This window comes from Papaver somniferum, unplaced genomic scaffold (assembly GCF_003573695.1).
Source record: "Papaver somniferum cultivar HN1 unplaced genomic scaffold, ASM357369v1 unplaced-scaffold_10, whole genome shotgun sequence".
In the NCBI taxonomy this organism is placed as follows: Eukaryota; Viridiplantae; Streptophyta; class Magnoliopsida; order Ranunculales; family Papaveraceae; genus Papaver; species Papaver somniferum.
The window spans coordinates 4,523,456-4,547,681 of NW_020618825.1; the positions used below are offsets into that span (position 1 = coordinate 4,523,456).

The window sequence follows — 24,226 nt, forward strand, 5'->3', positions numbered from 1 at the left end:
TGTGAATGTTCTTGAAGAAAATTCTTTAGGGACACATTAACTGCGTTATATGGATTGATAACTCGTAAACGGCCGGATCCATCCAATGCCTGATAATGCATAAGGATCAGTTCCGAAAGGAAATAACCACACCATGCAACATAAAAGGAATATAGTCGAACTGTACGCCCATTAAAGGGTAAATTTAATTAAATATATCCCGTGATATGCTTCTTGCATTGGAAAAGAAAACATGTTACAATCCGGGACATAGCGGCATTCTGGCAAGAAATCATGCACCAAATCTGTGGCAGGGGCATTCTTTTAAGGAAACATGCTAATTACTTTAAGTATACAGCCTATATATATATATAGATTCTCCAGCAACAAATATTGTTTAATTGATCATCAAATTTTCCCTAAACTTGCAAAAACAATGGGAGTTCATGGCTTATCATCATACATGCTCTTTTTATCACTTTTAGTTCTTTCTGTTGCAGCAGTTTCTGTCTCTGCTGCCGATGCTGATTTGGTTCTCAAAATCTGCCAAAATTCTAAATCCAGTGAATTTTGTTATGACACTCTGGTTACCGATCCAAGAACTGCAGCAGCAGATATCAATGGACTAAGTGTTATAAGCGTTTCATTAACAATTATAACAGTTCAAGAGACTACCGATAAGATTACAGAGTTTCTGAACCATGAAATCGATTCTGTAGTGAAAGAACACTTAACTTCTTGTCAAGAAAACTATGCTAGTGCATATTCCAAGTTTCAACAAGCTTGGAATTCTGCACTAGAAAGATCTTATAATGATGTTTTGAATTTGGTTAAAGATGGACGGTCTGAGGGTTCTACATGCGAGAACGGGTTTAGATCGGAACCAATTCGTATATCACCGTTAACTGACAGAACGGATTTGTTGCTCCAACATGTCGAAATTATTCAACTTGTCATTCAACAGATCCTCAGCACAAGCACTAAGTTAGAAGAACATCTCATCTGAGCATTGCAATATTGAACAGTTTCGACTTTTCATAAGATCTTTTTAATTTCTATTACCTATGTTTGTGTCCGTCGTCGTTTGGTGATTAATTGAATAATAGTTTTAACTCTATTGCTGGTGTATGGATTTCAATCTCCTATTGTTATCAAAATAATATCAAGAAAGTAAGCAACCATGGCCATAAATTCACACCCCAATAAACTAAATGATTTTATGTACTATCTTTTCAGTTCACGCCCACTGTAGAAAACGCGTTACTTCCTTTCAAATTCCAAAACCACGAGCACATACAAATTTTAATCACACTTCGTATCAAATATAGCATTGAATATTCAAGGAATTCAAGGAAAGATATGCCAAAATATTATTCTTACCTTTATGCAAGTTTCATTACCTATTATGCTTGCTCATATGCTTTTATTGCAGCAGTTTCCATCTCTGCTGACGTCAGAGTTGATTAACAAAATCTGGGAACACGAAAAAGATTCCGAGATTGCGTATATTAGATGTTTAAATGCACTTTCAAGCACAATAGCTAAGTTAAATAAAGCTGATTGGAGAATTGGTAAATTAACCGACTTATTTTGAAAACAACAAAGTTCATTGATCAGAATCGTCAGATAACAAACCATGTCATTGAGTAACGGACTTAGTTGGCATCCTTTTTGACTGTTGATAGTATTACAAAAGAAGCTCGGAGCTCTGCATCTCGGTGTTAACTCAGGCGATTAACTCAGTCACTAATTTCTTTGTCAAATTTTTGTTAGTGTTTTACTCCATTTAATTCAGGTGTTTTCCGATTAGATCCGATGATTGGTGTTAGAATTTTTGTTTCTTCTCTAACTCAAAATCTGCATCGGAAAATATGGAAAATCGACTGGAAACAAAAAAAAATTCTAGGTTCATTATCACAAAATTTTGGAAGTAATTTTTCGAATCAAAGAAATTGAGTTAATATTCCTGAGAAGGTATCCAACAATCCAGTATGTTTATTTCCGGACGACTTAACTAATGAAATCTTGGATGAATGGAGGTATAGCTTAATTGGAAGATTGGATTTAGTTAAGCTTAAATTCGATTCTGCAGCGAAGATATTGAAAAAACAATGGAGTCTAAAAGGTACAATTCAATTTATTCCTCTTGATAAAGGTTTTTTCATAATGAAATTAGATAATGGTGAAGATAAACATTATATCTGGGAGGGTTATTGGCCAATTGAAGCTCAAACTTTAAAACTCAGGGCATGAGAACCCCATTTTAATCCTGCAAATCAGAAATCAACTACATCTTTTGTATGGGCTCAATTCCCTAGTTTAGCAAAATCAGTTAAAGTGGGTGAAACAACTCTCAAGAGGGAGATTGGTTATTATACTAGTTGAAATTGATTTAGCAATATACATTTCTAGCAAGGTGCAAGTTGAGACTAAGTATGGGATTTTTGAACAAGCAGTACAAATCCCAAATCTGCCTAAATTTTATAATCATTGCTCTGTGGTTGGCCATTTTGTTGCTGAATGTAGATCCAAGAGGAAAGAACATGACCAACAACGGGATATACTAGTTGTGTCTAAGGAAGGGCCAAAGGTGTGAAGGAGAGTGAACAATAAACAAAAGAATAAAGGTTTTGATATTTGATTTACAGATGAGGAAATGGCAGAGATGCATTGACCACCTCAACAAGGTAAACTATTACTTACAAAGATATGCAAATTGCACGAGTGGTAGATAGTGTTATAGAAGCAATTATACCTCAATTGAGAAATGATGCAGAAAGTTCAAATCAACAGGAGAAGGTTATTAATTCTGGTAAATTTCAAATACTTCAGGATATGAATGAGAATATTTTGGAATCACATAGTGAATTTCCTGTTTTATCAGTAGAACAAATAATTCAAGCTGTTGCTAGTTCTCCTTTCATAAATTTTGTTGTCACACTGTTGTCACAGTGATGCCTCTATTGGGGAAGGGTGGTACACGTTCAGTTGACATTGCTCCTGCAAAACAGAAGAATCACAACGTGGGAAAAGTTATAACATGAAAACAAGATGCTAACTTAAGTTCAAATGGTAGTAAAAATGGGAATCTGAGAAGCCTTTCTTCTCAACCACAACCATCTAAATGTAAGTGATATTTTGGAATATCAGAGGCTTTAGGAGACCAAAATCCAAAGACAAACTGAAAAGTTTGGTTAATTCTTTATGTCCTTCTTTAGTTTTTGTTGTTGAACCAAAGGTAAGAGTAACTTCTGATATTTGGAAGAAACAAAATTTACCTAATGCATGCATTACAAGTTAATTCATAATTCTACTACAAATAAAAAAGGCAATATTTGGATGTTCTGGAGTGCAAGTATTACTATACCTAGCTACAGTGGTATTTATTTCTTCTCAATATATTATTATAGATGTTGGGGGAATATTAGTAACAGATGTTCATGCAACTTGTTTAACTGTTGATAGAAGAGAGCTTTGGGAGAAATTGGAATTCTTAAATTCTTTAGATAAACCATGGCTTGTCATTGGTGATTTTAATACTATCATGTGCGTTGAAGAGAAAAAAGGGGGAAGGAGTCCTCTAACTATTTCCATGAATGAATTTAATAATTTTCTTCATAATTGTAGTTTGATTCAAGCACCAAAATATGGAATTGAATTCTCTTGGTGTAACAATAGAGTTGGTATAAAGAGGATTGTCTGCAATCTGGATAGGGCTTTTTTCAATGTAAAATGGTTGGATCATTATCCTGGTTGGTGTTATAAAGTTGGTGCTAGAGGGACATCAGATCATAGTTCTTTATTAGGACCTAATGTAGTCATGCCAAAACCTGCAAATGTTCCTTTCAAGGAATTAAAAGTGTGGCTTAGTCATCCTGATTTTATGAAGTTAATCAAAGAAGCTTGGTAAGTTGAGGTATTTGTAAATCCTTCCTTCATTTTTCTGCAAAATTAAAAAGATTGAAGAAAATCATTAAAGATTAGAACTGGAGTGTATTTGATGATGTCAGAATTCAATTACAGAATGCAGAAAAAGAAATAGTTAATGTTGCTTTAATTTCAGACAGACTACCAGATAATATAACATTACTTGATAAACTTATAACTGCAAGAGGGAAGCAAGAAATTTTGTTATGGCAGAGCAAAAAAACAGCTCAACAAAAAGCTAGAGTTAAATAGTTAAAAGAAGGGGCTTCTAACTCCAATTTTTTTTCATACTTCTATAAAGTTCAATCACTGAATTAGAAAGTTCAGCTGGTAGTATTGTTTCTTCTCAACAAGGGATCTCAGACATTCTGGTGGAGCATTTTGAAAATAAATTTAAAAAACAAGAAGTGTTATTTGCTGATGATATATTTGAAAATATTCCTAAAGTCATAAATGATGCAGATATGGATCCTTATTTGCTATTCCAACAAATGAAGAAATCCATGGAGCTATTTATGATATGGATCCTTATAATGCTCCTGGACCAGATGGTTTTGCTAGTTGGTTCTACAAGAGCACATAGGACATCATTGGTAAGGATTTAATCTTTGCAATTCAATTCTGTTGGAGAAGAGGTTTTATACCTAAACGTATAAATGCAAACTTCCTTACCCTTCTGCCAAAAGTTCAAGGTGCCAAGAAATCCACTCAGTTTAGACCCATAGGTTTAAGTAATTTTTTCTTCAAGGTAATAACTAAAATAATTACTACCAGAATTGGGAAAATGATTGAGAAGGTAGTCTCTCCATAACAAGGGGCTTTCATTAAGGGGAGAAACTTACAAAATCAAATTGTGTTAGCATCTGAACTAATAAATGAAATGGAGACCACTGGAAGAGGTGGTAATATAGGTATGAAGTTGGACATAACAAAAGCTTATGATTCTCTTAGAAAGGACTTCTTATTTCAAGCTATGTCTTCTTTTGGTTTTTTATCTTAATTGGTTCATTGGTCACAAGTGTTATTTCAGTCCACTATAATATCTGTTATGGTTAATGGTGGTCCAGTAGGATATTTATCTATTGGCATGGGCTTAAAGCAAAGTGACCCTCTATCACCTATTTTGTTTGCTATTGCTCAGTAAATATTAAGTCGGAGAATATCTTATTTGGTTCAAGAGAGGAAATTGATTCCAATGGTTAATAGAAATGGTATTCAACCTTCACATATTTTCTTTGTTGATGACATTTTTTTTTGTTCTGCAATGGTGATAAGAGGAACATTGATAAATTATTGAAACTCTTGAAGGATTACCATCAATCATATGGTTAAATAGTAAGTCTGCAAAAAGCAAATGCTTTGTGGGAAACACTATTGACAGCAAGAAAATTCAAATTGCTAATAATTGTGGTATGCCACTTTCAAAGTTTCCGGATAAGTATTCGGGAGTTAATTTGATACCAGGAAGAATTAAATCATGTCATGTTTGGGACTGTATGGATTTACTACAGAAAAAAACTGCCTGGATGGATGGGTAAAATGTTATCTTTTCAAGAAAGACTCATTCTGGTGAAACATTTGTTATGCAGCATACCAATATACAATATGTTTGTGTATAAATGGCCTAGGAAAGTCTTGCTTGAGTGTGACAGAATAATTAGAAATTTTCTTTGGTTAGGGGACCCATCAAAGAAGAAATTACTGATAGTAAAATGGGAAGAGGTAAATGCACCATTTGCAGAAGGGGGTCTGGGACTGAGAAGTTTAAAAGACATCAAAAAATCACTCCTTATGAAACTGACTTGGAAAATGCAGAATGGGAAAAAAATTACAAGCTAAATTTCAAGATAAACATGGTGTGTGGATATATTATTATAAAAAGTCTTCTGTATGGATTGGGATCAAATGGGTTCTTGATGAAGTTTTTAATAACTCAAGATGGCTTTTGGGAGATGAAGAAAGTATCTCAGTATGGAATGATATCTGGATCACAAGTAAGGCATTATGAACTTGTTATCCTGATAATTCTTTTATGCTACAAAATTCTGATCTTAAGGTGATGCAATTATTAAGAAATGGTGAATGGATAATACCTTCTGAAATTTCAAACATGGTTGATGTAACTGAATTACCAGTGGTGGATGGGAAGAAGGATGGGAGAATTTGTATATGGTCAAAAACTGGAGATTTTACATTTGCAACTGCAGTGAACATTGTAATGAAGAAATATCCTGAGCTGCAATTGACCAAAAATATTTAGCATAACACAATTCATCCATATACTGGTATCAAGCAATATATGGAAGGTGGTGAGAGGTGTATGTACCACAGATGAGAACATGAGGAAAAAAGGTTTCAATCTGGCACCAAGATGCTCTTTTTGCAATCAAGCTGAAGAATCCACTGACCATATATTATGGTACTGTAATTTTAGTGATTTTTTTTCAATGGCTAGGTGGAACGTTTGCATTCTTTAATCCTTTATATTTTGTGGAGGTTCTTACTATGGCAAGATCCAACAACCCAGCTGTAAAAGAAATTTGGAGGTCTACTGCTTTCAGAACTATGAAGGAACTACGTTTTCTTAGATACAGAGTAGTCTATGATGGTGCATATCCAAATCCAGAGGAATTGAAGAAGAGAATAGTTCAGTTTACAAAAGAATGTGAAGTCAGGATGAAGGGGTGTATGTGGAATACAGTGGAGGACTTGCAGACTTAAATTTTTGGCATGAAATGCATGAGAGTGAAGAATTATAAAATTCAGGAGTGCTGCTTCTCTTTACCCACTAGAAATCAAATTCTATTATGTTATGATGGGGTTGCAAGAAATAACCCCGGAGATGTAGGATATGGCTTTGTTGGCAGAGATAGTGCATGTACTATATTGATAGCAGTTGCAGGTGGAATGGGCATTGCAACTAATTACATGGCCGAGGTTTTTGTTGTAATAAATGCATGTGAATGGGAAATAAGTAAGGGGTTCTTACAGATATGCATTAGGACTGACTCTAATCAGTCATCAGTTCCTTTCAGCCAGGAAAATTCCCTGGTATGTACAAACTAGATGGAATAAAATAGTAGCTATATTGGTCAGTTATAAATTTATACACAATTATAGAGAAGTAAATTTCTCTGCTGATAGTCTTGCAAAGATTGGGGCTACTTTACTTAGAGGTGAGAAGAGAGTTTTTTTTTAATAGACCTTCTTTTCTGTCAAATATGGAACATCCAGATAAAACATATTACAGATTTTGGTGAGTTGTGTGATTGTTTGCTTGTAAACATTCATTCATGAGTGTTTTTTATTTTTACTTTGAGTATATTTTTGTAATCTCTTTTGTTATCAATAAATTTTTATTATTAAGCAAAAAAAAAAAAAAACCATGTCGTGAAGTAACAGTAACAGAGTAACTGATCATATGAAAGCGTAAATGGTGGGGCTAGAATAGCATTGCACATGCAGAGAACAATATATAAGGTAGTTAATTCACATATCTTTTCATGTTGTCTTTTTTACTCACTACGCAGGGCATCAGGATATTTACAATTGCGTTCAAAAATGCAGGTTACCATTTTGTTTTTGTTTTTGTTTTCTGAAAAAGAAAAAGAAAAGAAAAAGAGTATAGGGATCTAGCCAGAAGAAAAGTTTAAATTTCCCAAGACGAAAGGAAAAAAAGTAGAGTTCATATAAGTTTTACATGGTTTGGCTCGCTGTATGTGGGCTTGGTTGATATGTGTCGCCAAGAAAGTATGCAATGTGGCCAATACATTGACTCGTGCATATATCATTCTACATCTTCCAATAGTCAGGTATGAGACTAGCTTAAGATGAGACCCCATGGTTGAAGTCTGAAAATGCAAAGAACTCTAATAATAGTATTGTTCTCGGAAAATGGGTCATATGATAATCTCAAGATTATCACAAGGGGAAATTAGGGGGAGACCCAAAAAAAAATATTTTCATTCTCAGGCCACAATTAATTTTGGGTACTGTGACACCCATAATTATTTCCTTGACACCCATAATTATATGAAATTATTAAAAACTTCTGCATGACGGATTATGCATCTGCATGACTGAGTTATGCATCAGGGGTATAATTGGCAACTCAACTTGGACATAACATATCTAAAAATCCGCACCTTAGAAATTTACAAATTTTATATGGTTGGAAATCGTTTAAAGAGAGCTACGCAACGAGTACAAACAACAATATCAAATTTTTGTTTTTCATGAAAAAATCGGAGGTGATCATCGTTTTAGGCAAAATTTTCGAAAACTTGATACATAACCATTATGCAGCCACCAAAAAGGATGCATAACGCATTATGCAGACGCATAACGAATTATGCAACCATTTTCTCGACTGCATAACAAATTATGCATCTACATAACAAAGTTATGCATCTATAACAAGTCATGTACCCATTGTTTTCGCACCCTTCTGGAGTATAAAAAATTGATGCATAATGCAGTATATATCCATATTTACGGATGCATATCATGTTGTGCATCTATTTTATCGATGCATAAAAGATTGTGCGACAATTTTCTCGATGCATAATGCATTATGCAGTCATATTTTTGGATGCATAACAGGTTATGCATCCATTTTCACGACTGCATAACAAGTTATGTAGATATTATTGTAGGTCCATGACGAGTTATGCAACCTTATTTTTTGCTTGTTTCAATACTAAGAAAAAAGTAGCTGCATAACAAGTTATGCAAAAAAAAAGCTGCAGAATGTGTTATGCAACCAATTTCGAGAATGCATAACAAGTTATGCAACAAATTTTGTAGATGCATAACCTATTATGCATCACTTTCTCAAGAACAACACTTTCTCATGAAACCAACATCTACAAGTTGAGCTACAACACCACCAACTTCAACACTTTTACTATTCAAACTGCAGTTGCACTATAACCTGCAATGCTTTAAGCCTTTCAGCTTCAACCCAAATTCAACAGCAACACTAAACTACCTGCAATCTCTTACAATCTCTAACTTAATTGCAGACTCTTAACACCTCTACAAGCATATCCATTTCACATCCATCATCTGCAATCAACTGGAACTACCAAGAATTCATCTACACTTTCTCAAGAACAAAAACTCAACCAAACAGTTAGGGAACAAGTTAAAAAAAAAATTATGATCATGGGTCAATTTGAACATTCAGGTAATAAACCAAACAGTTAGGGGACAAGTTAAAAAAAAAATCGAACAAAAACCAACTTCCTTGTCTGCAATATCCAACAGCAAACCCATATCAATATCAACTCCAATTTTCGTTCGATTAATGGTCACCAGTAAGCCCTAAATTTAATGCAAAATTTATCACAAACCCACACTCAAATTAGAAGAAATTCACAATTTTTCACGAAAGTCAACAATCCCTAATTCCTAAACATAAAAAATCAAATTTTGAGCAAAATGAAGCTCAAACCAAAAACAAATTTATGTCTTTTAACAAATTTTTTTACATGCACAAACAAAATTAAGCAAAACCCACTTTGAATTGACAAGATTTATGAAAATTTTAAGATTCCCTAATTGAAAAGTTAAAGAAGAAATTGACCTCAGCAGAAAGGTATTCAAGAACAACAGCGAGATAAACATGAGCACCACTGCCAATAGGTTGAGCATAACGTCATTTCTTCAAGTACATACCAATTCTACCTACCGGAAATTGTAAACCAGCTCTAACAGATCTTGTTACTGATTTCTTCTTTGGACCACCATTTCCTTTTCTTCCACCAGCACCTTTCTTCACTTATAAAATCAACAAAATGGATGATTCAGATCGAATCATGTAAAAGCCATTCTTTGAAGACCTGCAATTGCGTTAGCTAACTATTACTATTTCTATTTGGTATTTAATTCCGTCTCCAATCATTATTTTGCTTCCTTTTAGTGCTGCCGTGAACGGGAACCATGGTGATGTTGCTGTGGTGGTGGCGGAAATTGGGATCTTTGTGTATCTTTGGTGCGAGAGAAGATCGAAAATCAATCTTCTCTGGAGGTTTTTGTAAAAGTTTCTCTTTTTTCTCTGGTCTTCTTGATAAAACATCACTTTAGATTTAGAGAATCAATTCACAGTTGAGAAGAAGAAAAATAATTGCGGAAATTATGTGTGTGACGAAAATTTTAACCCAGAAAATGGGTGCGCGCCTGAACTTTTATGAGCGTGGGTTTCTTAGTGTAAAAAATTTGAGAAATGGGTGTGGTAGTAGTTTTCACTTATCACAAAGAAGATGCAGGAATAGATATTAGTTCTAGATTTTATCTTGAGGGACATTTTAGTAAGTTAAGGTATTAGTTTTGGTTTGGGTGGGATGCCCGTGGAAGATGTTGAAATCATGAATTTTGAATTTATGATTATTTGAAGGGTTGTCGTACTTTGTTTGTTTTTTAGATCCGGGAATTCAAATCAAAGTGCTAATTAACCAAAAAACTGTACTCGTACTGCTTTTTCATGGTAGAGTCCGTCCCTAGCTAGCACCAAAAGGTGCAAATAGCTAGCTTGATAATTTTATTTTCTATGACACTTCGGCCTGAGTCCGAATTTGTGCATGTAACATTTCAATTTTTATCCTTAATTTAATTTAGGGAGTTATGTAACGAGGATCGTGATTCTAAACATGGAGGGTAATGTGACATCAATTAAATAATCAACCAATCAGAAAAAATATGTGAAATATACCCTCGTTAGAGGAGTGTAAACAAATTTGGACTCCTCCGCCCTAGTGGAAGTTGTGTATATATATAGCAGCAAGGACCATTTATAAGTGGAACTGCCATACTCTCAAGATTATCATAATAGGTGGAACTTTATAACCCCAAGTTCAATACTATCACTACAAAACAGAAGGCCTCTTGGGACGGCCAAAAAACGTCCCAAGAGGACAAAAAACCGTCCCAAGAAGTATTAGGGACGGTTTATGTACCGTCCCCTGTTCCACCGTCACTAATACTATTTGGCCATGTTTTCTTTTTCAGACGGACATATTTTAGCCTTGATTTAAATATTCTATAACTATTATGGACGGTCAGGCCATCACCGTCCCAAATATCCTTCTTTAGGGACGATTTTTTCAAAACAGCCGTCCCTATAAGCTACTTGTTTTGTAGTGTATCAAAATTAGCGTAATACTTGAAATTCTATAACTGGAAGTCGATACTATCAAGATTACCACAGCACTTATAGAGTTCCACTTATAGAATACTATGAGGATTGTCCAAGAATATCGTACTTCCACTGATAGAGTTCCACGTACTTTGATAGTGAATATCGCACCTCCACTGATAGATTTCTACGTACTACACTAATCTTGAAAATATTGCTCTTCCACCTGTAAGGTTCCATGTAGTTATAGATGGTCTTACTTGCTATGCAAACAGTCTCTCTATCCGCAAAGTACTCGAAAAAAAGGAAAATACATATCTAGAATTTTTTATCTTTGGTGTTAGGGAGTCGTTCAACCATGGAAAAGATGTAGCTTCTTTCTTCCTATACTTTTGCCTTTATTAAGCTCATAGCGTTTTTGGAGTTTTTTATTATTTTCTGAATAAGACAACTGCATCTGTTTTTTTTATCGGTAAGTTAACTTTATTAAAAAAGAAAGAAAAAGGCTCACAAAATGTGAACGCACAACGCACAAGTACTACAAGAACCGACCAAAAATGGAAGGGAACAACACAAGAAACAACAAGTGCTACGAAAACAATCTTAAGACTCCTTATACATGACGGGAAATTCAAGGAGGTTCAAATACCACTAATTTCCATTGGAGCATGAAGTATCGAAGAGATATTTCTTGAAACTGAGGTTGCTTGTGAAGCCAATACGCCACTGTAAACTTAATTTCTTTAATCAGTTTAGCTTTTTCAAGATATTTATCGTCAAAGGCACAATGATTCCTCTCATTCCACAAATTCCATAAGATGCTTTCTTAATTTAGATGTTGATTGAGGCCAAGATTGGATGGCAGCATCGATTGTATGAGGAATAGTCCAAATGAGGTTGAATTCCTGGATGAAAAAGTGTCAAATACTGCTAGCATACGGACAATGGAGAAGCAAGCACTACAAAAAAGAAGGCTTCTAGGGACGGCCAGTTTTGAAAAAACCGTCCCTAAAAAAGGATATTTGGGACCGTGATGGCCCGACCGTCCCTAATAGTCATAAAATATTTAAAAATCAAGGCTAAAATATGTCTGTCCCAAAAAAAAAACATGGCCAAATAGTATTAGTGACGGTGGAACAGGGGACGGTACATAAACCGTCCCTAATACCTCTTGGGACGGTTTTTTGTCCTCTTGGGACGTTTTTTGACGGTCCCAAGAGGCCTTATGTTTTGCAGTGAAGTGTAATGAAGTTTCTGCATCATTGATGCATAAGTAGCAGTGATTGACCCACTCTCTCCATTTTCTTTTTACTAACTGGTCTTGAGTTAGGATTTTTTGCTTAGCAGCCAACCAAAGGAAGAAGCTTACCTTAGGGGGCCATCACTTGTTCCAGATCTTCTTTGGATTTATGTGCTCGGCTTTCGCATAAGCCTCGTTGCGCTGAACTAACCACCTATAACATTTCTTCACCGAAAATTCACCAACAGCGTCGCCATCTATCCAAACTCTTTTATCTTCAAGATTTGTGAAGACAATATTATTATCATCCAGCACATGGAGGAGACCAGCTACATCGTTTATCACATGGTCTTGAATTCTTCTCGTTATTCCTAAAGACCAACTCTGGATAGCAGTATTGAACATTTGAGCTATGGTGCTGTCTTTATTCGAAGATGCCTCGAAAACAAGACGAAATTGTGTGGCTAAGGTAGAATTTCCCAACCAAATATGTTATCCAGAAGTAAATCCTTTTCACCGGTACCTAGAATGAACTTGCAATTTGAGTTGAACTCTTCGCAAAGATTTTGAACACCTTTCAAAATGCTGCAAGAATAAGGCAACTGCATCTCCACCATGCCTGTATGCCTGTATAATAAAGCGGCCTAGCCCAACCAAGTAAGAGTTGCATCAATCCTTAAATTTACTAAGTAGTTCTATTTTTCTTCAATCTCCTTAATTTTAATTCGTATCAATTAATGGAATTTGTTGAATAATAATTGGTAATTACATTGATATGCTGCTATTCTAGCCCTGTCATTTATATGAGTTCCACTATTCCATGATTATCCAAATTGACTTTCGATCATCTTGTTTTGTCAATCCAGGGCTTATTGACTATTACTTTTGATTGTCGCCTTCAGCCCCAAAACTCGTCTTGAATTGCTTAATCCCACACAAACTAAAATACTAAGTCCAGTAAAACTAATATAGGAATGTAGGATTAGAATGGCAAAAAATTAATTGCAAAACAAGAATAGAAGAAAAAGAAAACGCCCAGCCTAGGGAACAACTTAAATCAACAAAATAATAACTCAAGATTTTGAACCAACTGAAGCAACTGATAGTTTATTTACCTTCAGTTCGCAAATCAACCTCACTTGTGTAGTTTCGAAGCCACACATCGATATTACAATCTTGAGACCTGCAAAAGATTATGTTGTATAGGGTACATGAACTCATACACACCCTCTGATAATGAGCTCTTCCGATCCTGTAATGGGTGATTCTACATTTGATGCTATGAACTTGCACAATTGCATATGGTTTTTGTCTTAGTGCTTAATCTAGTCATCTTTCCTTTTATGGTTTCACCTTCCTTACATTGGTGTTTACGAAACTGGTCAGTAAATTCACAGTTTTCATTTTTTAATTTGTCAGAATATTTGGTCCAACCAGTCATAATGCTTTTAGCATGCACGGACATTAATGATGATTACTGGTATTAGCAGGAATTAGGTTTAAGACTTCTCACAACTCTTGTTCACGCACAAACTTTGTTGTTTCCGAAAGGATAGATACCTTGAACAAAGTTAGTGAGAAATCTTAATCCTGTTTCCTTCTGAAAGTAATTCAGTAGTTAAGGCACTTTGGATCTATAATGACCGTCTTAATTTAGTAGTTAAGGCTTTTTGGATTCTTTAATGACCGTCTTAATTTAGTAGTTAAGGCTTTTTGGATTCTTTAATGACCGTCTTAATTAAACGAGGTTACACCTGACCTAATATTCTGATGAATCAGAAAATGAAAACTGTGAATTTAGCGACAAACTTTGGAAACACCAACGTGAGAAAGGTGAAACCGTAAAAGGGAAGATTCCTGGTAAGTGAAGAAGCAGTTATGTGGCAGTCTGATTATGTCAGAAACTCTTGCAATAGATATTATCCAAGTTTATATGCCCTCGCTTGCTTAAATCGGCTTTTAGTGAAGCGGAAGCTTTGGAGAGGATGAACTAACATAATCTAGACAATCTCCACTAATTTGCAGGCGCACCTTCAAATTCACCATCATTCTTATGTTTTTTGCTTTATACGGGTTGTTCACGATTTGGAGGTGTCAATCCCTTTGAGGTGTGCGTTTGAGAGTTGTTTGTGACATCCTATACAAAATATCTGTACTGGTTATTTTCATTTTCTAGATCCTGATAAACCTAACAAACAAGGCACTACCTCCGTAGCATCACTGTAGTTCGTATCGTTCCAACTAGGTTGTTGGCACTCACAGCCACCAAAAATCATTTTGTAGGGGCATGAAGTTTACAAACAAAGCAAAAAAAATAATTACTAGGGGATAATGAACCTTCAGCTTTTATACAGAAACGGAAGTCGAGCAGAGAAGAACTTAGTTTGTTTCAACGGCCTCAAAATGATACACCAGTTCTGGTTGGATTCAGCTCAAATTGCAAATGCAACATATGACTGCTTCAACAAATTGTCAGTTAGTGTGCCCTGTTGCTTACTGGTTCTTCATGATGAGACATCTTCCTATCCACTCAAATGAAGTTACAAACACGAAAAAAGGTTGAACAAGATCCAATGACGACCAATTAAATTTAGTAGCAGTTGAAATCCATATAAAAAGCCATTGTCTGATTCCATTTCATGATGTAATTTTTGGAACTGAGAAACAGACTGAGCCAAGAAAATTTCACAATCCAATTCATTCCAAAAGTTATTGTCTCATTAATTCGTATGTTTTTACACTCACTTGTGTACTTGGAAGCCATGCAGAATGGCTGACGCAAAACTCCAACACAATGGTAGCAATTTGGTCTAACTATGATCATATGTACTTCCAACAACATCTTGTTCTCCTTGCATATCTCTAGCAAGTAGCAACACAGCGCATAGAGTCACCCATCTGACTTTCAATACTTCAATCACCTCTTCCTACATAGTTACGAAAGACCCAAAGAAAATTTACAAAGTGAAGACTCTCCATACAATAGCCAATAAGTGATGAATAGATGTAGAGATCCAAAGAATGATGTAATTAAACATAGCACTGGAATCTCAATCGATCACAATTTGAATATGATGAAATCTGACAACAAATATTGGAGTTTAAACAAAATAACTTTGAGAGTGAGAGAGAGACCTGTTGGTTGTAACTGGAAGAGATGTAAGGAGTTGCAGCAAACATATCTTCAATTAGTTCTCCATCAAATTGATTAACCTGGATGCATATTCATCTCGAGCTGATAGCTGTCCCTCTTCTCTTTGAATAAAATCGACTTTCAGAGAACGAAGAAAGCGGAGCGATGTCTTGAGATCATACGGTATAGACTCCTCCAATTTGCCGCACTTGAAGATGGTTAATTCCCGAAGAGAAGTCCATAATCGTAAATCTGGTAGAGTTGTTAAAACAGGGCAATAATCTAATTCCAACTTGTGGAGAGAATTATTGTTGTTGTATAGATCATCATCATCGCCAAAACCTTGAAACTTAGAGCAATTTCTGATGCATAAAGAATGGAGATTCGGAGCATTGTTATTGAGTAGTGCGCCCAATGGGAAATATATCAGCTTCGGATATTCTTCTATGACAATGGATGTGAGAGAGGTGAGACATCCTCCTCTACTGGCAGAAAAGATTGAGTTTACGGCCTTGCCGTTAATACTGTGCAGATCCAATTCCTTCAGAGAAGGAAATGAATTTGGTGCGCTTCTCAATTTTGGACAACCCTGCATATATAGCGTCTCAAGGACAGGGAAGGCATCAACATAAACATAAGATGAAGGAGGAGCAACCCATTCTTCCAGATTTTCCATATTGTTGATTATCAACTCAACTAAAGAAGGGAAAAATGATAATGCTGCTGTAGTTGTTGAGTTCTGGGTACTACTACTTTCTTCTTCTTGTTGCTGGTAATAAAATTCTCTACCCAAACACTTGACTGACTTCATTCTCGAAATCCAAAGATCCTTAAGACATGGAAGCATACCTAGAGCGGGAAGGTTCTCACACCTGTTACAGTTCTGCAAATTTAATGACACCAGAAGCAGGCAACTATACAATGAACCCATCCACTTCGGAAGATTTAAACCCGAGAATCCATTTATTTCCAGCAATCTCAAATTGGGGTGAGCTCTAAGACCCTCCAAAACCATATCATCATCTTCATCATCTCCGTTGGGTCTCCAACGTAGATATAATTCTCTTAAAACTGGCTTATCTTTTAACTTTGCTCCCTCTGCATCTTCAATTCCTCCTCTCACATTCTCTAACCTTTCTATATACAAGACCTGAAGGGAGTTCAGCGCTGCTAACTCTTTTATCGCACTATGACCACTATGAATATCTGCTTCTTTCCTTACCGTGTATGACTTCAACGTTTCAAGGCAAGTTAGCTTTTCGATACCTCTGGGCATGGTAGATACATCGGTCACATATCTTTCAATAAACAACTGCCTTAATTTCGGCCAATTCTTAATTTCTTCTGGAAGCTCACATGTAGATACAAAGGTCACTATCTCCAAATTACAGAGGTTACTAATGCAAGATTCAGGCAATACTTTAATACTTGTAAATCTCAAATCAAGGCACCTTAATCCTGTCAAAGATCCTAATTCTCTAGGTAAGGCAACTAAGTTACAACAACCCACAATATTCAACGTCTTTAAATTCCTAATGTGAGTGATGGAATCAGGTATTTTTCTAATTGGTGAATCTGAAAGGTTAAGATAGCTTAGATGAATTAAAAAGCCAATATTTTCAGGCAAGGCGCCTTCCAACTGATCGCACCCATGGAGATCCAACCTCTGCAAATTAGTTAGTTTAATGATAGATTCAGGTAGAGCTTTAATATCAGAATTTGAAACATCCAGATGCCTCAAATTATTCAAATGCCCAATTTCACCTAGAAACCCAAAAACATATTTGCAAAAACGCAATATCAATGTCTGCAAATTAAGAGAATGACTTAATGACACCCCATGTGACAATTCAAGTTCAAAACGTGAGAGGTCCAGGAACCTCAAATGTTTAAACTCAGAAATCGAAAAGGGAACTTCTGTATCCAAAGACTGACCAGATATAATACGCGTAAACGCTTAATAGAAGAGAACCTCTTGATTGGTGAATAACTCTTTAGACCAACAATAGTTCGCAAATTCTTTGCCTTACGCAGCACTTGGGGAGTTGTTGTTGACGATAATTTGTCATGTTCAAGTTGTAAACGACGAATTTGTGAAACATCTTCCTTCCCATTAATCCCAAATTCGTTACGATCTACAACACTCATAGCAAGATCATGCACAAGATCATGCATCTTACACGTAAGGATGACACCAAGTTCATCCTGCTTTATATCCTGGAAGAATGAATTTCGCAACAAAAACTCAAAATAATCATTTCCTATATCTTCCAAAGATCTATTATTTACCTCAATATTGGACTGAATGAATCCCTCTGCCATCCACATAGAAATCAATATCTCTCTTTCGATTTCCCAGTCTTTGGGAAATAAACAACAGTACGAAAAACATTGTTTCAAAGGCGAAGCTAAATTATCATAGCTCAATTTCAAGATTGATATGACTCGTGTATTTTCCGGCTGAACCCACAAATTCTTATCGATGTTGACTGAAACCCAGTAGTTTTCATCTCTTTTTAAGGATAATAAACTTCCAAGAAAATTTGCTGCAAGTGGTAAGCCATCACATTTCTTTGCTATGTCTCGCCCAATAGCCATCATAATTTGAGAAAGTGGAATTGAACTTTTCTTCTGCATAATAAACCAACAAACCTCATCTGGTAATTTTTGTAAATTGTGGACCTTGCCCCCAACAAGAGATGCAACTTTTTGGCTGCGTGTAGTGACTAATAATTTGCTGCCTTCAACACCGTGGACAAGGACTCCCTTCAGCTTTTCCCAATCTTCGGCGTCTTCATTCCATATATCATCCAATACTAACAGGTATTTGTTACCAATTAGTTTTTCTTTCACTTGTCTTGCCAACACGTCGAAATTTGAGGGATTCCCACATGAAACACTAGTAATGGATTCTATAATTTCTTTTAAAATCCTATAGACATCAAACTTGTCAGATACACAACCCACATTTTTTTTCCGAAGTGTGTTTCAATTGACTTGTCTTGGTATACCAACTGAGCTAACGAAGTCTTACCAAGACCCCCCATACCGACAATGGACACAACCGAAAGTTTCTCTTGCTGGGAAGAATGGTATGATGATGATGAAGATGATGGTGATATTGAAGGTAGTGTTCTATCGGTCAGCATCCTTACTATGTCCAACGTTGCATCCTCCCTACCTATAAGTACAGAATCATCTATAACTGATGTGGTTAGACGGTTGCGTTGCTCTCTAATTTGATCGACTTGAGAAGTACCACCAATAACATTCAACGTATATCTGACTTGATCATAGTAAATTTCATCTAAGTTTTTTCTTAAGGCTCGGATTTTACCAGTCATCTTAAAGTCAAACACAAGCATATCAGAGGATTTACTAATAAAGTCAGGTACCTTGTGCTTGATCTGACTTCTTCTTTCGCAAAGGCGCATGGTTTCATAACAGAATTCATCCATAACATCATCAGCATTGTAAACAACGTCTTTGAGCCTTCTCAGCCAGAGTCTGACGGTAGCATCAGTTAATTGTTTCTCTTCCGCATCAGAAATTAAAGCTTGTATTGACTCCAAGGTTTTACCAAGCTTCCTTAGGTCATGTTTAACACCCCGTACCTGACTAATCTGTTGAGAAATAACCGGGAGCAGTTTTTTCAAGATTTCAGTCACACCATTAACAAGAATCACTTCCAAAGCCATCATAAGAAAAATCAAACATACAGAGAAAATATTGAAGGTATGAAGATGAGATAGTAGAGAGCAGAAGATAAGTTCTTCTAAGATGAGTAGTTGGTTTAAAGATATTGAAATGAGTCTTCTCCATAAAATATTTGTCTACCTTCTGCCGTCCATTGGACTTCTTTCAACCACACTATTAATTATTAAAAGCTGGTGAATGACAGAGCTCATGGGGCCAAGTGTTTTGTTGCCAACAGGTCAGTATGTGTGGTCCAATCCTTACTTTAATTCGTTCACTGTACACCAAAGTTGACAAAAATCACTGCTCGCGAATAATATTCTACTTCTACACTCCATTGGGTCATGCTATAAACTGTTGCATCTCCTAATTCGTTTGTTAAGCAATGTTAGCAATAGATTATCTTGTACCCCTTTTTTTACGTCTTTTGTTCTACGGGTGTTGATATTTCTTACTATGGTATGACGAAATCTCAACTCCTGATAATGAGTTGAAACCAGCAAAAGGATTTGAATCCGTCCATGTTCTGAAAAATACTACTTCGCTATTTGTGATTTTTAATGGACATGCTTATTATTTTATTATTACTTAAAAGGTATAAAAGTGAATTATCAAAGGGAAGACCATTTGTTACAAAAAACAAAAACAAAAAAACTGACATGAATTGCATATTCTGCTGAGTAAATCGCTTGAAGAGAACCAAATTAAGCATTCTAAGAGCATCTAAAGGTTTTTGTAGCTAGTGGTATTATTCATGTAATTAAAATGAAAACTGACCGGGTTATAATCTACTGACCGTGATATCAATTTTACGGTCCCATTTGTACTGCAATCAACCTGCACCACAAAACCAATTAAATTATTGCATTCTCTTCTCAGTTATTGCAACCCGAAAAAATTGAGCTGTACTGTTGGTTGAACAATAAAGAGGTCTCAGTTCTACAAATACCCATGAGTGTCCCTATACATATTTTCCACCAAAAAGTTTTGTGGAGAAAATTTCTCGACCATTTACTGCTGATTGGGATGTGATGATGCTAAAGATTAAGAAAGTCATGGTGATGTATAAAGTATTCAAACTTGGTAATTTCTTTTATACTTGATCCACTTTCACTGATATCAATTTGCTCTCAGGATAGTGAAAAATCAAAAGTGGAAGTAAGTTGTATGGTTACCTCTTACCTGATATGAAACCTTGAAGAGCTCTATGGCAGCTTTCCTGGGACAAGACAATTCCATGAGGAAATTTCTTTTGTTCATTAACGCATTGAAGACTTTAAATGCTTTCTGTAAACATCCACTTTCAAAATACATGTCAATAAGACAATAACCATCGTGGATAATATCGAATGCACTCCTCTAGTCCTCTTCATATGTTCGTGAACCACCCTCTTTCGTCTGGGACTCCTATACAAAGCCAATAACATACTAGCTGCTGCAACTAAGTTTGAATTTTTCAATGTCAATCCTCTCAAACATTTCATAAGCATTGGCCAAAACCCTCAACCCACTAATTTAAGTAGTTCAAGAAACAAAAAGGTTATTTCAGAACTTTTGCCAAACGCTAGTCGCGCATTGTTTTACATTTCAATGCAAGATGATCTGACATATTAGAGGTTATCTCAGCTGCTGCTGCAGGAACGACGTACACATTCCTACTTATCTTTTACTGTTAACATAGGAAGATATAAGCAAATGATGAACTAAGTAGATATATCAATATAATTGGGATCTTCATACAGACAAAACAGATTTGGGCCATTAAAGTAAAAAATGTCTGACAAAGACACAAAGTTAAAAGGTGATTTCAAGATTGTAGAATGAGATTGAGGGGTCTCCTAATTAAATAACAAAACACTTGTTAAATCAGTGGGTTGATGGTGGAATTCATGATGGAAAAAGAAATGGAGAGACTAGAGAGTCGGAAGTTTTAATTCAGTGGGTTTGGTGGAGGCGACTGATTATGTCAAACACCACTAGAGATTTTCTACTTTTATCCTGTCGGGGTAAAATGCTTATCTTCCACGTGTAGTTATCTTGAAGAACAGAAGCATCAAAAACAAATCACGAGAAACACTGAATCATGCCCTAGGACTCATTTGTATACGTTCACAGGATAATGACGCGTGGTTAATGCGTATGCCAAACGCCGACATCTTATTCCATTTCGGGTTTAAGAAAGATTTGATTAATCAGACTCACGTCGAAATTTCCGAACTTCCTTCACGCAGTCCTAGTTAACAACAGTTTCACCACGGGGAAAAGAAAGCTGATTAGTCCTGATTAACAACATTTTCACCACGGGCAAAAGAAAGCTGATTCTTGGTCTTTGCCAAACGCATATATAGTAACTCACATTCTTACACTATTTGGATCTAAGTTAACACCGGACTCGCCGCGAACCGAAAGTCAGATCATTTGTTTTCTATTTTAAATTAGATCTGACTTGGTTTTTGACTCAGACCTAATTCTCGGGGGTCATTTTTGAATCAGGTAACAAAATATCATTGCCTCATAGGAACAAATCAGTGACTCACTAATTTTTGAGTTAGATGCGTCAGATCTGACTTAAAAGATACGTAGTGAGATAGATCTTGATGTGTCTGGAGATTTTAGTCAGATCCAGACGATTCGTATCCAGATGATTCAGATAAGTCAGAAGTAAACAAACATGGTGTAAGACCACCAATGCCCAAGCTTGTCTAGGAAATATAATATGTTTATATGGATGGCAGACAAATCATTGATAGTATATTTATATCATGGATTTCAAGATGAGGGAGCAATCTGCATGTATTGAGATCGATTTAGAAAAGGATTTGGCTACGATTAATTGGGAGTATTTACAGATGATCCTGAAGAAGATGGGATTTAAAGATAGACGGTGCAAATGGACATTTTTGTTATTCTAAAGCGCATTTGTTTGGTGATCAGGCTTTTACTATTCATAGATAACATGATTGGGTATCGCTGGTTAAAATGATAATCCACCGTAAATATAGACAATGATTTCTGAAATTATGGACAGTTTTTTTTTTATGTTCTTAGGCAGTCTTCATGATGTTAAAATGCTTTGAATTCTTAACGAATGTTGTTAATAGATATCTTATCTTTCGTTGTACTTTGGAGTTGCTCCCTTTCAGATTAATATGACTGTGAATATTTTGATAACATGATGTTATCTGCTCAGTTTTAGAATTATCGTATAAAACTAATTAGTTATTTTTGAACCATTGGTTTGCTATTATATTTGGATATGTTATATATAAGTATGTCAAAATTGTTCGTATAAAATTTCAAGACGATCGGATCAAGCCATCACCATGAAACCTATAATATAACATTATGCAGTTAATGTGTTTGTTAGAAATACATGTTGTTTATCATATTATAAAATGATTTGTTTGAATTGTTTGTGAAAATGATTTAAAATTTCGAAATGATTTCATGTCTTACCGTTAGATGAACATTTTTCATGCTAACGGTGAGAAATGATCCCCGAGAGTTAAATAGGTAATCATCTCCATGTAGGAACTTGTATTCCTGACCATTGATGGCAGTTGTTCGTGCCAGATAACGAAAGTAAAATGGGTAATGATCCCCTATAAAAAAAATGGGTATGATCCCGATAGGAACTATTGTCGTGACCACCGATTACAGCTGTCTGTGCCGGGAAACAATAGGTGGGTGCACGAACCAAGGTTTTCGTACCGTGAACTCATGGTTTGTTGGTGATAATATTAATTTTTGAATCATGTGTCGAAATATAATTATTTGAATTGTTGAAAATATTATTAGTGTTATGAACTCATGTGTTGAATCTAAATTCAGATAATTTGTTGGAAATATTATTGGCGTTGTGAATTCCAAATAGAATCTAAATAAGATAAATTATTAGAAAGACTATTGGTAATGTGATTGTTGAATATGTCATTGATTCGTTGAAGTAGTAATGTGTTTCTTGTTATATGTTTTTACTTAACGAAATGATCATGTTTCCGCATCTTTAGAAAATTTGGTGCATTCTATTCAGCTGTCATCTCACCCCAATTGACATTTTTCCAGATTTCATTAATCATGGAAGTGGAACTAAGAAGTTAGCTTATTTATTGATTGCATTGTATTCTTGTATTTCTCAAAACGTAATTTGAAATAATATTTTTTGTTGAAAATGTTGTTAAAGATGATTAGAGAATTCATATGTGTAACTTATTTTAGAAAGGTTAAATTATGTTTATTGTAATAAGTAAATTAGAAGAGTTAAATGCATAAATCTGTTTCCGACCTGTAACGCTTCGAGTTTGAATCTCCATATATGAGTTCGACCCTGTTCCGAAACTCGGGGATTACATGGAGTATGGCTTGAGGGTAAATAATTCCAAGACTAGGATTATGGGAATTGGTAATACACTAATACTCCACTAATTTATATTTGGGCAGAAAAATTGGGTCGTTTAGTCAACAAATTTTCAATGTCGTATGTCGGACTTCTCTTAGGTGCAGAGGATAACTCTAGATCTATTTGGGATGCTGCCATAGAAAGTTTTGATAAGAGGTTGGTTTCTTGGAGTAAATCTCACTTAACTAAAGGCGCTAGAATCACACTTATCAAGAGTGGCATGACTAGTCTTTTGTATTATTTCAATACTTTTAGGCTTCGATATCCGTCATCAATAAATTTAAGAAAAAAATAAGTCTTTATGGATAGATAACGCATATACGAAGAAGAAGCACTTAGCAAATTGAGATTTAGTTTTTCTTCTGTGGAGATGGGTGGCTTGTATAAATTTTAATTTATAGATCATTAATTATAGGGTCTTCGAAATTCATGATAATCATACAATACGATAGGCAAGATTAGTTTATCCGAAATACCTGGTAACGCTAATCTGTGTTATGATACTGATCATCTTTATAACATCGGTAATATTTTATGGAGGTCTTGGTTTCTTTCTTTCTTTACCTTAGCCGGAATGAGCAGTAATTTCTTCGTATTCATGGGTATTGTGTTGTTTTTATAGGTAGAGAGAGGACCAAGTTCCTGGGAGTTTGGTTTTAGCCTTAGATCTCAACGGTCCATTAAGAAAAAGCATAATTAGAAAATAACTCCTTAATG

The 24,226-nt window shown here is 35.4% G+C and overlaps 3 protein-coding genes across 3 annotated transcripts; 1 reads left to right on the forward strand and 2 right to left on the reverse strand.

Moving 5' to 3' along the window:
- Nucleotides 1-415: 415 nt before the first annotated feature.
- LOC113326181 (pectinesterase inhibitor 5-like) lies at nt 416-985 on the forward strand. The gene has a single exon (XM_026573953.1). The coding sequence runs from the start codon at nt 416-418 to the stop codon at nt 983-985; it is 570 nt and encodes a 189-aa protein (XP_026429738.1).
- A 13,659-nt stretch (nt 986-14,644) lies between these two features.
- On the reverse strand, nt 14,645-17,332 carry LOC113326765 (putative disease resistance RPP13-like protein 1). The gene is made up of 2 exons (XM_026574418.1): nt 15,417-17,332; nt 14,645-15,208 (listed from the first exon to the last, which is right to left on the reverse strand). The coding sequence occupies exon 1, from the start codon at nt 16,688-16,690 to the stop codon at nt 15,470-15,472; it is 1,221 nt and encodes a 406-aa protein (XP_026430203.1). The 5' UTR covers nt 16,691-17,332; the 3' UTR covers nt 14,645-15,208; nt 15,417-15,469.
- Nucleotides 17,333-17,345: 13 nt separating this feature from the next.
- Nucleotides 17,346-18,373, reverse strand: LOC113326766 (putative disease resistance protein RGA3). The gene is made up of 2 exons (XM_026574419.1): nt 17,704-18,373; nt 17,346-17,549 (listed from the first exon to the last, which is right to left on the reverse strand). The coding sequence occupies exons 1-2, from the start codon at nt 18,049-18,051 to the stop codon at nt 17,409-17,411; spliced, it is 489 nt and encodes a 162-aa protein (XP_026430204.1). The 5' UTR covers nt 18,052-18,373; the 3' UTR covers nt 17,346-17,408.
- Between the last annotated feature and the right edge of the window lie 5,853 nt (nt 18,374-24,226).